Source organism: Passer montanus, unplaced genomic scaffold, assembly GCF_014805655.1.
Source record: "Passer montanus isolate IOZ18808 unplaced genomic scaffold, ASM1480565v1 scaffold1, whole genome shotgun sequence".
Lineage (NCBI taxonomy): Eukaryota > Metazoa > Chordata > Aves > Passeriformes > Passeridae > Passer > Passer montanus.
This window is the reverse complement of record NW_024356504.1, coordinates 17157762-17173851: the sequence shown is the minus strand read 5'-3', so window position 1 is coordinate 17173851 and position 16090 is coordinate 17157762. Positions and strand designations below refer to the sequence as shown.

Below are 16090 nucleotides of genomic sequence, written 5' to 3'. Positions count from 1 at the left end.
GAGGTGGAGACAGGACAGCCCTTTTAGTGCTGAGCTGGAAGCTGAAACACAGCCTGCTCCAAAATAATGCTTGGAGCAACTGGGAGTGCTCCAAAGGGAACCTTGAAAGTGATCTTGGAACAATCTGTGATACCTCTGCAACCAGGGCAGAGGGCCTTGGCTCTCCAGGAAGTCCCCTGAGAGCCATCAGGGTCCCTGTGGGGAAGGGATGCAAGCTTCACTGCAACAGGCTTCAAAAAGCCAAATCCCTGTGAGCTGCCCAGCTCCTGCCATGCAGCATGGGAGCAGAGGCCCCTTGCATCCCTCTGGGACACGTCCCCAGCTTGGAGCACTCCCCGGAGGGCAGCACTGCTAGGAGGTGGGCAAATGCCCTCTCAGTGGCATTTTCCCTGCAGTCATTACCAGCGTGTGTATTCTCACTCTGTTTTGGCTTTTGGCAATCACCGTGTTTTGGGCAAGCACTAAACATTAACTTAGATTTGTACTTAATAACTTGGTGGTGTGTTGGAACTCGGTGCAGAGGGAGGGGACACCCTCAATCCCTTCGCCTGGCCTTGCCAAAGGTTTAGGGATGCCAGAGCAGGAGAGTCACTGAGTGCACTCTGTCATTCACTGAGCACACACCTCTGCCTGGCTGATGGCATAGTCAGGTATGCACCAAGTCTTGTTTTCATCCACCAAAAATCTTTGATTTCCACGATGATCATACCTAGGAGGACCTCAGTGATTTGAAAGCAGGGTGAATAACCTTCTCAGCAGAAATCAAAGCCCCGGAGGGGACCGGTATGTACAGGAATGGCATTAACAACTAATCCCCTCTAATCCAAGATGACATCCTTATCACATGAGGGCAGAAAATGTAATTAGACTTATATAGTGCTATCTCCAGAGCACTAAGCAAATATTAACTAATCCATCTTCCCAGTGCTCCTGTGGTGACAGCCCAGTTGCCCTGGATGTGCAGGTGGGGAAACAGAGCATGGGATGCTGCACTAACAGGTCCCTTTCAGGAGAAGGCCTTGCAAACTGTGCATCCAGAAAAAAAGAATTAAAAAAATTAGCAAAGCAGTTTACAGTCACTGGGAGGTCTTTTGGGGACATGGGGCACATCTTCCTGCAAGGCTCCTGTTATCAAGGGGATGGTGAGTTTCTGCTTTTCTGCTGTTTCTCAGCACTTTCAGGGTCCCTCCACAGCCATTACATATCTGCAGGGAGTTAAAACACATGTTCAGTTATGGGCTTCCTCCATTGTTGAAACACATTCGAATTTTATCCAGCCATCCCTTCAGCTCTGTTTGTGTTAGGGTTTGTTTTCTAACCTTATGTCCCAGGTTTCCCCCCTCTCATGGATGCTGCAGAAGGCACCTTTGCCAGGGAGAGCCTCCCCTCCCTCCCCTTGGCTCTCCAAGGTTAACTGGCACCAAGATGGGAAATGCAGCTGATGGTCCCTGCCTGTGTGGGGTGATGCCACTTCCTTGGGACTAAAGCCAGTGTGCAGGCTTTGCACCCTGAAGTGAGCCCTGCCACCCCTGGGTGCCACAGGTACCTGGGAGCTCTGCTCTGCACCAGGCTCTCAAGGGGCTGGTTTTTCCTTTAGAGCCTGATTCCCTGGGAGCTGCAGGACCATTTTCAGCAGCAGGGGATGTGATCCTCTTATCGCTGCTGGTTAGCCTTGGGTGCCCTTACAAAGAGCTGCTTGTGATGGAGCAAGCACTTAAAAACAGCCACCATGTTTGTCAAGGCCTTGGGATAAGATTGTATTTCTTGGGCTGGCAATGCTTTAAAAGCAGTTGGATGCAATTGAGTGTGAAGCACAAATTCCTCGACCAGTCTCTAAAGTCAAAGACACCCACAAAAAGGCCACTGGCATTTGAAGGACAGAAAACTGAATAGGTCCCTCTTTGGTGATGATGTTCCCTTGGCTTGAGGGAACATCCCCCCAGAAGCTCTGTCCCAAAGCAGACTTACCAGAGGGCCTGGGAAGAGCTGTGTTGTGCAGAGAGAGGAGAGAGTCTGTGTCCTTCAGGTGCTGCCCAGCTCTGGGTCTCCTCTCCCTGCTGACAGCTGCTCCCACACCCTTCAGGAACCAGGCAGTGAATGCTGGGTTTTACTTTCCCTTGGGTTATTGGGAGTGAATGAAACAAATAGTGAAGGTTAGGACTCATGGGTTTGCTTGCTTTCTTAATAAGGTTCCAGATTTTCTGGAATAGAAAAGAAGATGCTGTATGCAGAAAATGTCAGCAAACTTTGTCAGGAGGGAGGGAATGCCATCAAGGCAGGAAGATGTGGAAGTGATTAATGGAAAGCTGTTTAGACACTGGTTTCTTTGGAGCTGAGACTATGCTACACCCTCAGTGGTATATATATATATATTCATACCTCACTAGGCTGAGAGCAGAATCCATGCCCAGCCCTTCCTTGGCTTCTTCCCTCCCTGCTCCCTGCACTGTGCTGGCACCACTGCTCCACAGTGGGACTCAGATCCAGGGACTGATCCATCTGAGAAGCAAACTGAAGACCAAAAAAAGGCATTTTTCCCCCTCCTGGAGAAAGAACAACTCCCAGAGGGAGCTGCTTGTCTCCTGGCACTGCTGGTACAGGTGAGGGAAGAGGGACAGTGTGTCTTGCAGGTGGGTAGAAGTGCATGGGGAGGCAGTGCAGCTCTCAGGGCAGGGCTAAGTCACCCCAGAACCAGCTAGGGACACCTCAGCTGCTGAGAAGTGGGTGCCACAGCAGGTTTCTGCCTGCTGAGGACCTTCTGCTGACTCTGTTTAGGGTGGCCAAAAATCTCTATGCTAAGAGGTTGCCTTCCAACCATGACTCAGTTAAAACCCACAAATGTCCAAATGTTAGCATGCTCCAGAGAAGGGAGCAATCTTTGTCCTTTTAGAAAGCTCACCTGACACTTCTAGCTTTATAGTGCTGCCAGTGAACTGCTGGAACATGCATGACTTGGCCACTGTGTCCTCTAAAAGCCATTGAAAATGTTCCCTTTCCTTGCCCGAGGGCCCCTGGCTCCAGAGTGGAAGGGTTTCCTCCCTCTGCTTCTGGAGCTCAGGCTGCCCAGATTAAATCATGTATTGAAAAATTCCATAGCAGCTTCCGACCTCAATGAATAGCATATTCAAGGCCACTGGAAGGCTCTTGCATTTGTGTAGTTCAATGATTTTCAACCATTATTTTTATTTCCAGTAGAGATGGGATTCCCCCAAAAGTCCCATCTCTAGCCAGCTGGCCTGTGAAGTGCAATCCCTTTCCACTGGAGAGGGAATGACACGAGGAGCAGCCTGGGCCCTTGCAGGGTCTCTGGGTCACATGCTGAACCTGCTGCAGCATGAACCCCCATCCAGGAGGAGACAAGGGATTGCACTGCAGCTGCTGGCATCTAAATCCCCACAGGAGAGGGGCTGCAGAGGGAAACTCCTCTGGTCACATTTATCCATGCCCAGCTGTGTTGGGCTGGACCTGGCAGAGAGGCCCCATCAAACAAGGGATGGCCTGCAGCAAAGGACATCCCACAGGCTGAAACAGAGCCTCGACCATCCCAGGGGTGACAGCAGGAGAGGAAGTCACCTGTATTGAAAGCACATTTCTTTTCACTCAAAGGTCACAGTCTGATTGTTCCCAACTCCCTGCTGCTGAGCTGGGATAACACCAGGTGTGCCACCCACAGCCTCTACCAAGAGACATCTCCCCATGTCATCGTGTTCCTCACTGTTTGATTCCTAGATCTGGGCAGTTAGCAGGCTGCTCAAGGAGGCCGTCCCTCCCCTTTTGTAAATGTAATCACAATGTGGCTTTTTTTTTTCTGGAATTCCCTATGGATTCCCAGTCATGCTGTGCACTGGCACCAATGGTTCAGACACTTCTTCAGTGCAGTTTATGTTTGGATTGCTGGATTAAAACCTTGTAAGTAAAAAAAGTAAAACCTTTACTCACTGCTAAGGTTAGGACAGGCCAAACAAGAAACTTTGGAAGAAGAACTTCAGAATAATGCATTTTATGCTTTTGAAGAAAACAAGCACAAGAGGCAGGTATAATGATAAAATCAAACTGCTAGCCATTTCAAATAAATTGAAACTATTGAAAAGCAGCTGTGATGATTGGATATAAATCTGACTGCTTGTCACTACTAAGTAGATTATGTCACTTTAGGTTTATTCCATTTATTTATCATAAAAATAATGGTCCTGTCTCACCATTAATAGTCTCCATGACTGCTACTGCTCACACCAGGTGTTATGAGCTGGACATTGCTGGATGAACTCAGCTTCCCCTTCAGTGTTACCACCTCACTTCTGCTTGTGCCAAGAAAAGACCCTTCCCAAGAAATGTTTATAAATTGTGACCAGGTTTCTTAGCCTTGTTTTGATAAATGAAAGCAGATGGTTTGAAGGATTAATCTGATTCATCTTCAGTGTTTATAGCAATGGGATCATACTGGCACAATCCAGGGAATTCAAGATGCTGTGCTCCCTATACTAAACAAATATTTATAATAACTCAAATGAGGAAGGCAGAGCTACACTGAAACTACTATGACCGTAGCCTATTTCACACTAGTATTTCTATTTTTTTACATCTTCAGTCTATCTACAATAATCTGTCTTAAAGCCCACAAATTTCTTTTACAATGGGCAACATGTATCTATAGCACAAGGCTCTTGATTGAATTATTCTGTGGTAACAGTTGTTTAGCTGATGCCTTATAAACAGATGTGTCAGGAGTGGTTATTCCATTCCCTGCTCAGGGTCAGCTAAGAGCAAATCCACACTGAATTTCAGTGTCAGAGAAACCCTGTCCTGAGATGAACCAGCAAAACTGTTTTATGGACAGAGTAAGGTTGCATTTATATGAACATGTGCAGAGGTTGGGTAGTAGCTTTGTGTCATCCTGGCTCTAGAGAGGGGAATGAAGATGGTTTGTGTGTTAGACTTTTTAATCTCAGTTAATTGATTGCCAATTCATCTGAGGCATTTAATGACTTGGAGAAGTTGATGGGATGTTTGTCTCAGGACATAATTATTTCTGTCATTCCTTCCTCAAGCTGAAACTAAATGTTGGTTAATTGGCACTGATTGATTAAAGTAGAACAATAGAAAAAATTTCCTCTGAAAGTCTGCACTTGTCTTTGCTATGAAATATGGGAGTGCTTCTAGCGTGAGACAAAATCCTACTGGAGGCAGCAGTTTCTGCTCAGTGCAGTGAGCTTTAATTACATCCTTGGTATCTGTTCTCTCTTTAGTCCAGCTGCTGTTGGACAGTCAGACCTAGAGGAGGCAAGAAATGGGTCATTTTTGCCATGCTGTAGCCAGCAGTACTGAACATTGTGCATCTGAACTGCTGCTGACCTCCCCCACCACATCATGGGAAAAGCTGAAGTAATGGCCCCCAGGAGGGCTGTGCAGTGAGGTTAGTTACTGCACTGTGAAAACAAACCCACAAGCCTTCTGTTGCAAGTGCAGGTGCAGCAGTTCTGTGCTTTGGTCACTGGGATTGTCTTATTTGAGGGTATCCATTACAGTTTGTGCCCTCAGATGCTATCCCATTCCCTTCTGGGAAGTCTTTATCCACAGCACAAGAGTACCTCAGTGGGCAGATGATTTGTGTATTACAGACTTGAAATTGGTGATTTCAAGTCTCAAAAAATTTGGAAACTACAGTATCTTAAACCATTGCCCTGGGTTGTGTGGGAAGGTGCTGAAATTGTCACATTTCTATTGGTCCCACTCAGGTTATTGTAAAGTTAAATCAATGTGCCCACTGTTATGTGGAAAATAAAGCCTCTAGGTTAGATATTAGGATAACAGGAAAAGATTCTTCCCCTGAAGGGCGACTGGACACTGGAACAGGCTTCCTGGGGAAGCAGTCACAACACTGAGCCTGCCAGAGCTCAAGAAGTGTTTGGACAATGTCCTCAGGCACAAGGTGTGAGTCTTGGGATGTCCCCTGCAGGAACAGGAGCTACACTCAATGATTCTTGTGCATCCCTACCAACTCAGGATATTCTGTGTTTCTGTGATTCTTCTTCCACATGCACATTTCTGACATTCCTCTAACTCCACTACTTTTTGTCAAACAATTCTTAAGTTTATCCCTGGATGCATAAGAAGAAAGTGAAATCACAGACTGCAGTAGTGCATGTCCCACCTTGAAAGAGATGGCTTCTCCCTGGTCCTACTGTATGGCTGCTAAGGAGAGCTGACCTGGTCCTCATCACCCTGGGATTTATTCACTGTTCTTGGTGAGGTCAGTTTGCCTTCAAGTTTCCTGCAAGGTGAGGTGACTTGCTCATTACCTAATGGTGATGGTGCACCCACACTCTGTCCCATTATATGAAGTTAATACAAATGTATTAACTCCTTAATACAAATGTGTTAACTTGCCCTACAGGACTTGCAGAGACAAGAGATGACACCTTGTATAAGCAGGAATCTGGGATATCCTGGGGGAGAAAGGAATACTGAAGAAATAAATGCATTTGTAACTAGCAGTAGAGGTCAGTCTGCACTCACCTCACCTCACCTTACTTTGTAGGGAACTTGGGAGGCTTCATTATTTGACTTGGGAATTGCTCTGCAAACACAATAAAAAAGAGTCTTAGAATTTGTTTATAAAAATTAAGGGAATAACATGTTATTAGAATAATTGTACAAATTACTGTCATTGCAAAATTGCTTTTATGTACAAATATTCCAGTTGGGAATAATTACAGTCAGACTACATGTAGCTAATAAAAGAAAACCACACTCCCTTTTCCAGTCCGTCTTAGTTATGAATTTGTTGTGTGAATCATCTAACTAGAGCATTTCTATAAGAATAACCTCATTTGATGGAAGCTTTACTTTGAAGCAAAGAACCAATATTATTATTATAATAATATTGATAATAATTGCCAATGTATTCTTGTATTTTGAGTTTTTAAACATAGTGTTTCTGAAGGACTATGTGATTCTGCTGAGGTACTAAGCATTCTCTGAGGGACTATTGAAAGGTGTTTTGAGTACATGAAGCGTCTTGAATTGTTTTCCTCTCAAGGAATTTAAATTGTCTCTAAAGTGTTTCAGGGGAAATGAGAGACTGTAATGTATTTCATACTTAGTGCTGTCCTACAACAGATAAATGCCCTGGAGTGCAGCATTTGAGTTCTTTCTACGTGCTCAACTGTGTCTAGTAATTATCCTGAAATTATTTCATGTCTGAAGAGTTTACATTGGAGAGGATGTGGCTACTTGACACTGTTACTTTGCCAACTCCAGATTATAATAAAGCCTTTCCTCTAGAGTTAAAAATAACCACTTTTCAGCTGGCTTTTGCACAGAAGTCTCACTGGGGCAGGACAGCACATGCAGTAGAGCAGCACGCAGACCTTCTACCATGAGTCTCTTCAGGAAGCAGGAAGCTGTGGCCATCCCACATGTGCTAGGGCATTACACATTTGGTAAAGACCTGGACATCGCCTTGAGCAGGAAGGGGATTATGGAGCATGTAGACTAAAACCTGGGTCAGGACCACAGTATCCCTTGCAGGATTTCACAGACTTGTTGAAATGCTGGGGGAAGTGACCTCTGAATATCTCTAATCTAAATTCCACTTCCAAACAGGGCTGGAGCCTACACTGGACTGCATCAACCATGGCTCTGCCGCTGCTGTCTTGAAGACCTCCAAGGGTGGAGATGCCACAGCCTGTCTGGTAGCCTGTTCCAGTCCTCCGGTAAAGAAGTTTTGGTCGATCCTCAGTCTAATCTCCAAGTGACAGCTTGTGGACATTGCCTTGATTACTGCTGGTAATGAGAAGTGATTTTTCAGTGCCTTTGCATAGTGGGCTGCTATTAGGGCCTGTCTTGACCTCATCATCCTCATACCCAGCAAGCCTAATGCCTTCAAGCTCTCCTCACAGGAGAGGTGGTCTGTGCCCCGAGTGCTTCAGCAGTTCATCTGCTGGATCTGTCCAAATTCTCCACCTTGAGCAGGAGGCTCAAACAGGTGTAGCTCCACCAGCACCAAGGAGAAGGGGCGATAGTTTTCCTTGATCTCATGCATTATGAGGACTGGTTTGCCTCATTTGTGGCAAGGGGGAACTGTTGTTTTTGTACTTAATCTTTCAAGACAACACTTGGATCCTCCTCATTCGGGCTGCTCTGCAGTCAGCTGGTTCCCAGCCTGAACTGCTGCATGGGATTATTCCAGCATGGTGCAGAGCTTTGCATGGCTCTGCAAAACTCAGGCTTCTCATGGCCTCAAGTTTCCCAAGGTCCTGCTGATCAAAGCAGGGTGCTCAGTATGCCAACCACCCCACCCAGTTTGGTGGTGCCTGCAAATCTCCACAGGGAGTCTTCTGCCTCTTGTGCAGGCTCTTAGGACTCCCTTTCCACGAGTAGAGAGGACACAGCCTTGGTCTGTGGGATCTATGGACTAGACATCTTCTGGCATCCTTCTGCTTTCCCACACCCACCCTTGGCAAAGCTGGCTGAAGCAGTCAGCTCCTGCTGCAGCCTGGCTCCTGGCCTCTCCTCTCCCTGCAAGTGCTGACACCAGTGTTTGGGGCAGGGTGGCAGACCAGGCTGGTGGGCGGATGTGGGATACACTCAGCCATCACAGATATTTTTGGCCCAGCGACAATTTTTCAGCTATGAGGCAAAGCCTCCTCGGGCAGCAGAGCTGTGAACAGAGCTGGGCTGTTGTCAGCTCTGAGTGATGATGCTGCACCTCCTGCCACTGCTGCCCACAAAGCACCAGGCAGTGAGGGTCCCCTCTCTGCCACCCTGGTGTGTGAGGGTGTGATGGATTCAGCTGCTCCAGCCAGGTCAGGAGCACAGCACAGACGGTGACCTCAGGCAGAGAGACCATAACTAACCCCCAGCCAAGTTCTGGGCACAGCTGTTTGCAGAGTCAGTGTCTGCTGCTGGCCAAAAAGTACATGATTTTTTTTGTGTCTGCTGCTGGCCAAAAAGTACATGCCTTTTTTTTTTTTTCTGCTGTTCTTTTTTTTTTTTTTTTTTTTTTTTTTTTTGGTAAGTCATATGCTGCTTTCCTACTTGTGCTGCTGGCTCCGGAGGTTTCTCTTGCAGCAATGTAAACATAGCTACTGTGTGTCCCCACGATTGCAGCCTGTAGCTCACAATGAGACAGCCAATGCCAATAGATGTATAATGAGCATTTAAAAAGCACTTATTTTGTCATCCAATCATCCATCTTCCTCATTGTGTAAATTTTGTTTTTTTGTTTCCACAACAAAATGACTTTAAAAGAAACGTTCACCAGGAAGAAAGAAAATTTTGATTCTGGTGATAAAATCAGGACAGTCAAAATGATTAATATGACATTGGGGAGAGCTCGCAAATGTGGCTTAATTTCTGCGGCAAAAAGACGTCGTGGATACATCAGTGCTATGTTGTGCCTGGAAATTTAGTGGCAGCTGGAAATTTGATGGTGACCTCTGATAAGTAAGAAAATGGTGAGGGTTTTAATGAATGACTTGAATAAGAAAATAAGCCAGTCTGTGTGGTATTCTTCCTGATATTTGTTTTGCTATTAAGTTCAGTTAATGTGGTTCTCATTGTGTCAGGATGATTGTGTTGACAGCACATCACAACATGTGAGCATGGGGCAGTTTGACTGTCAGGGAAGGGGACACATTGCTCCACACTCACGAGGTGGAGCAGGGAGGTGACTTTAATAAGATGGATTTTGGAAGCCTTTGGCAGGAGACGTCAGAGATTGTAATGACAGAAAGAGTCCTGGTGAGCTCCTTTGCTCTCCGTGAAAAAAATTAATCTGTAATTATATCTAGAAAATAGGGATGGCGGGAGGTGGCTTTAACCACAAAGTTTGGGAAAGTTACACTCATGGTGGCTTGCATTCTCTGCAGTCTGTTCTTAGCCTCACTTCATTAACTTGCAGTGTTTATTCTGTGGCTCTTGTATCTTTGTTGTGAGGTTCAGGAGCATATTTTATGAAATGTTGATTTTCCATGTGAGTATTTATAGACTATGTTTGAGTCACCTGTTAATCTTCCTCTTGTAAAACCAGAATAAGCTCAGTGTTTCTGTCAGTATAATGCACACTTTCAAGACCTTGTTCATTCTCAGTTTTTCCAGTTCAGTGTCCTCCTTCTTGGCTATAACACCACAACTACATCCATGCTCCTGGTGGTAGCCACTGCCCAGAGCTTCTGTTCAGCAGAGAGCAATGGGAACCCATCTAGGCTGGTTTCCATCTGAAAAGTGGACCATTTTGTCAAAGGCAAAGCAATGGTGGTTTTTTTAAAATTTTTTTTTTTTTAATTTAAAGCAGTAAGAGCTGTGTAAAAGCTGTTCCTTTCTTCACTCATAATATTGCAGTTGATAAAACCTCAGGTTTGCAGTCCTTTCTGTTTTCTGGTGCCTTCAGTGCCTTCAGTTTTCCAGGGAAAGTTGAGCAAATTTAGCCAGTCATAGCCTAGTCACAATTCTTGGTTATCTTCAGAGGTCCATCAACATAAATCCCCCAAGGATGCCCAAGCCAAACCTGTGAGCTAAAATACACAGAAAGGCAACACAAAAGGCACATGCTGACTATTTTTCCTAAGAGCATATTAAGTGCTTGGGTGACCATCTCAGTAAGTTTCTGCAGCTCATTTCAGATCCCTGCAGTTCATCCAGATTCTATGGTCTGTGCATCAGGAGGGAGGTGGAGTAATCCCTGAATAACTGGCTGCTTTTGGGAGCTCTTGGGTACACTATAATGTTCACCCTCGATCCTTCAAGTTTATCTGGGGCTTTGTGAACACAGAATTGCTAAACTGATACAGAACATCCTGTTAGACTTTCAGAAGCAACTCAGATGTTTGTGATGGAAGTCAAAAAGGTATAGAGATGTTCAGTTTCTTTTCAGTGTTATGCAAGTGAAGTGTTTCACTCCTTTTACAGATCTGTAGCCGTCTCTACAGTGTTACAATGCTCAAATCCATGTAGACCTTTGGCTAATGGGAACATTGTTCTTCCAGAGCAGAAAGGTCACTTCCAGCAGAAATGACTGTATCTCAGTCACTTCACTCCAAATTCTGCTAGTTTGGTTCCAGGTGCTGAAAAGCTGATCAAAACCTCTTGACTCTCCCGTGAAGCAGATGAAAGATGTTTCCCACTCAGTGCTTAGCTAAAGGGATTGCAATGAACAAAGCAGCAGAATGAAGCTTTGGACTGAACTCACAGGCACACTACTTGGATTTCCAGGTACAAATATCCACAGGAAAAGACACTTGTTTTTTTAAATACCTTTTTTCAACACAAAAAGTATCCCAAGGTCCCTTCATAGCATTACCTCAAGTAGAAAAATCCATCAAACAAAATATTCAATCAATCCCTCTTAATCATATGATCAAAGTATTTTACCACGGCAAATTGAACAACATCTAAAATGAGAGATGAATAGCAATCAGCACAGAAAAGAAATTACTTTAATCTGGGAGGAAGTAGGAGAGTAAAGGGAAGTTTGGGTGACAAAGCTGTGGTGGAGAAGACTTCTTCACTGAGGAGTTAAGATAAGAGGAAGAGCAGATGCTGGGAGCCCCAGAGAGAGAGGTGTGAAGATGATTTGGCCTACGTGATGTGGTGGGTTCTGAAGGCTAGGAGAAGGTATTTGATGTTGTGGTACAAACTTCCACACTGGGGGAAGAACAGCAGTTAAACCATAAAATGGCTGAGATTTCTTTCAGGAGAGGCAGACAAGGAACAAAGAGGTATTTTTCTTCAACAGATTTGGCTTAGAAAGGAATGGGAAAGACAGGAATGTTTAAAAGACAGAGCTGCTGCCAGAGTCTCTGTAAAATTAATTAGTAAATTTCACTTTATTTTCTACACTCATCAACAGGCTAGAGAGGAAATGACTGGAATAATTTTAAAGTAATTTTCACTCCAACACATGTACTTTCTAGAAGGATAGTAAAGAAAATATATCATGCCAGACTTGATGGGATCCTTTGTTTCATACAGTGTGGCAATTTACTTTTACACTGGAGTTCATATTTCCCCAGTAGGTGCAGCAAACTACTTAAACTGTGGAAGGATATTTACTATTTAGAGAAGTCCTTGGACAGCTCTGCAAACTTTGCCTTGTTTCTCTGTCCAAGAGCTATATATAGTCTTTGCTTAATCAAGGTCTCAGATGTTGTGTGAGCACAGCTAAATATTTTCGAGAGTATAAAAAAGATAACTCCAGCCATTTTGCTTTGCCAGAGCCAGTGTTTGTCTAACTGTGTAGTAACCGAGGATACTGTAAATCAATTGCACATTGATTTGTGCAATTTCTTACTCTGAAATTAACAAGCAGATATAAACAATGTATCCAAAAAAACTTTTAGATTCATAAGATCTCTGTAAAACTGCTTAGTTACCTTTCAGGCTACCTTGTCCTTTATCTCAAGATATGAAACCCCAATGACCATCATTATATCGCATTTGACGCTACTGGGCTTGACCTAACTATGATCTAAAAATGCTGTGACAATAGCAATATTCTATAATCATGGCAGAAGAATAGAAAATTCGTCTGTCTGAAAAAACTCATCTGACGGCGAAATCTGGCAGTCAGTGCTGACAAGTACCCTGAGTAAATGCCTTTTTCTCAGCTGAAACTTGACCAGGAACCTCAGGGATAGGAAGCCCTCTCCTGAAAAACTGACTGGAAGATGTTTAATGTCTCAGAGTAGCTAAGGGTCTGTTTCAGTTTCTGCTGGTGGATAGACAGCATGAAATGCCCAAACAGGGAGTCCCTCTACCCTTCTGCTCCCTCCTGCCCAAACTATCAGACCCTAGAGGGACTGGCAGGACATGAAGGTGTCCTGAGGGCGTTAGGAAAATGACAGCTATGGGCAGCTGTGTGGGTGAGGAACTGCATCTGCAATTTGAAATGGAAAAGAAACAGATTTCTCTGTAGTGTGTGGGGGAGTTGAGATCGAAAGGACAGGAGGGTTTCAAATGGGCTAGGGGCGAGTTTAGTCTCTGACACTGCTCTCTTCTGCATCCACCTCCTCTGGCAAACTTTGCCTCTTGCTCTCACAGTTGGAAAACACCCCCTGACACAAAGGTCGCATTAACTTGAGGCACAGGGCAGGGTAAGAGCACGGAGCTAAAGCCATCACCTGTCGTTCACTTGAAGAAAAGAGGGACCTCCGAGGAACCAGAGCAAGGCTTCCACACTGGCGCAGGACGCAGCGGCCCAACAGCCGGGCGGCAGGCCCGGCCCAGCCGGGGATCGCCGGGGCCGCCCCGGGGTTCCGTGCCCGCCCCTCACGGCCCGCAGGTCCCCTCACGGCTCGCTCCGCGCCAGGCCCGTCCCTCCCGGCCAACCCGCGCCCGCCGGGGCTGAGCCATAAAAGCGCCGGGAGCCGGCGGGGCCGCGGCTCCAGTTGGCGGCAGCCGTGCCGGGCACCCGTGGGGTGGGCAGCGCGGCCGCCGCTCCGCAGCGCAGGGACCGCCGCCGGCCACCCCCAAGATGCTGTTTTGGCACACGCAGCCGGAGCATTACAACCAGCACTCGACCGGCAGCTACCTGCGGTGAGTCCCGGCAGCGGCAGCCTGGATGTTCGCTCGGGTGCCCCTGAGCCGCGCCCGCCCGCCGGCTTCCCTCCCGGTGCCCCGCCGCGCCGCTCCCTCTGCCTGAGGGCATTTTACTTTTTTGCTTTCTCTTTTTCCTTCTTATTTTTTTTTTTAGTTTATTTTTATTTTTTTAGCGCCTGGTTAGGCGGCTCTCTGCAGCGTTGCTTTCTTGCCTGTGCGGGTTCGCGCTGCTCCGGGCTGGGGCAGCGCAGCTCCGGGAGGAGGTGCGGCGGAGCGCTGTCAGGGGAAAGCGCCGGCTGGCAGACTGAGGGGGCACCCCGCTTTCCGGGGACGGGATTTCTTTCTCTGCGTTTTAGGGCGATGTGTGAAAAGCGCAGAATTTCACTTTCTGAACTTGTCTAAACCAGCTTTTTCCTGCCTCCGCACAGTTGCGTTCAATTAAATGTGCCTAATTTAAGTACAAGGGCTGCTAAACAATAGTCTGTGACATGTGTAGCACAAACCCGTGTTTCCTCCCTCCAAACGATGTCAAAGCAGGCAACTTTGGGAGTTCCCTTTTTGGGTGCTTGTGAATTATTTGTTTTCTGAAGATGTAAAGCTCCGCCGTCGGCTGGTGGCGATTGCTGGAGTGGGATTTTGCTGAATTGTGGCAGTGGAGAACCTGGCTGTGGCCCAAGAACCCTGACTTTCGAATGTACCCCCAAATAACCACTCTTGAGAGGACATTGAGTTTGTCTGGGGAAGCACTTCGAATGCAGATAATGCTTCTCTTTCAAGGAGACACGCTATCTTGACTATTCCTGCTGCCTGTCAGAATACTTGCAAAGGAATTTTTTTTGGACTAAATAATAATCTCCCATTATCAAATGATACAATATTGGGAGATTCTTGCCTTCTGGCAGCTTTTCCGTTTCTTCATACAAGATTCTTCATCTCCTCCCTCTGTGTCAATAACTCAGTTTCACAACATCAATGTGGCAAAAATCTTGTTCTCTCTTGCTTTGCACTTGCAAATCTGATTAGTTTAGGACAGTGAAAATGGTACTAGCGGAGGAGCATCAGCATGTTTTCTATTAGAGAGTGTTTAGGGTGGTCAGGCTGCTGCATTAACTCCATGGATTTGTAGCAGGAATGCTGGAAGATCATCAGGTCTGGGTCAGGCTTTACTCCACAATATAAATTCTGTTTCATGGGCCAGAAAACTTATTAGCTTATTTTTGCTGGCTTGATGCTAGCTGGGGGATAAAGGATATCTGTTCTGTCAGGAAGGCTGCTGGTATGGAGGTGACCTGTTGGTATTTTAGGAACAAACTTCAGCTTTAGTGAGTACCTGTCTCTGTTAAGTGGTAGATTTGATCTGGGATTAAAATCCTTATAGCCGCTTTTATGGCAACTATGCCCTCAGGTGTTTCAGGGGAGGTTGGTTGAACAAAACCCTTGGTTTTTTATGTAGAGATGGCTGATTCTGGCCAATTCACTTTCCATGAGAACGTGTCAAGACATGCATTTCTAACAGGGGCGTTTTTCTTCGAGCAATGCCTTTCTGAAGGCTTTCCATACCCCCTTGTAGTGACTACAAGAAGCTGAAGTAGTACAATATTTAAAGTTGCTGTAAGAAAAGTTTGTGTAAGTTATATTTGCAGAGATCAAGAGCTTTCTGTATATTTGAGACATCCGTGTAAGTTCTGCTGTACTTCAGTGGTATTTGTAGCTGGAACAAGATGATGCTACAGAAAAATTCTTGTAAATTTTCATTCATTTCTTATGAAAACGCAGTACGTGTTTTACCCTCTGATCTGTCAGCTGACTGAACTCTCAATTAACTTTCTCTCCTTCCAGGGATGCACACTAATTGTTATTTAAGTCCAGAACTGTAAATCTTTAGCATAACAGTGAAAATTGGGGGAGTTTTAAGGAGTTCAACCTATTTTTTTTAAGGATAGGAACTGTTGTAAAAGCCTGTTTTCCCCTAAACTTGATTTGCAGCTCTTGAGTGAAGAGTTGAATAAGTGTTGTGGTGGCTTATATATTTGTAATTTAAAAAAATCTTTTGACCTCATTCTAAGTTCGAAACACTTATAATAAGGTCAAACGCTTAAGAAGGTCTTGACCCAAAGCAGTTAGACCACAGGCCATTAGTTTAAATGCTCTAGGAATAAAAATGTGATTAACTTATGTGGCTGTGTTAGAGCTTTAATGTGGTGAAGCTTTCCAGAAACCGAGTCATGGATTCCTCCATGCTTGCAGAATTCAGTGATCAGACAGCTGTGCTGGCAGGTGTAGGGGTGCAAAGAACCTGATGTGAAATACGGCATTTAAATTTTGACTTACCCTTGCCTAAATTTCTCAACTGTTTCAGGCGAGTACATGTACAAATTCCTCCCCCTGACTGTTAAACCCGGCCAGATTTGTGCCCTGTTTCTGCCGAGCTGCAGAAGTTCTCGGGCGCTGGAGTTTTTGACCTGTTCTCATCTGTAAAACCACAGGCATTCAGGGAGCATTGTGCAGAGCGGGTTAGGAGCAAATGTTGGCATCCTTAGGAGCAAGTGTT

The 16090-nt window shown here is 45.5% G+C and overlaps 1 protein-coding gene and 1 long non-coding RNA gene across 2 annotated transcripts in view; one reads left to right on the top strand and one right to left on the bottom strand.

The window, feature by feature from the left end:
* Window positions 1-3998: 3998 nt before the first annotated feature.
* On the bottom strand, window positions 3999-13286 carry LOC120497364. The gene is made up of 4 exons (XR_005626486.1): window positions 13122-13286; window positions 6532-6577; window positions 6152-6271; window positions 3999-5271 (listed from the first exon to the last, which is right to left on the bottom strand). It is a non-coding gene; the product is annotated as an uncharacterized LOC120497364 (long non-coding RNA).
* A 97-nt stretch (window positions 13287-13383) lies between these two features.
* Window positions 13384-16090, top strand: part of TFCP2L1 (transcription factor CP2 like 1) — a 35906-nt gene continuing 33199 nt past the window's right edge. Inside the window, exon 1 of the mRNA XM_039699494.1 lies at window positions 13384-13536. Coding sequence (XP_039555428.1) covers window positions 13475-13536 — 62 coding nt within the window. The 5' untranslated portion in view covers window positions 13384-13474. The remainder of the gene's footprint in view (window positions 13537-16090) is intronic.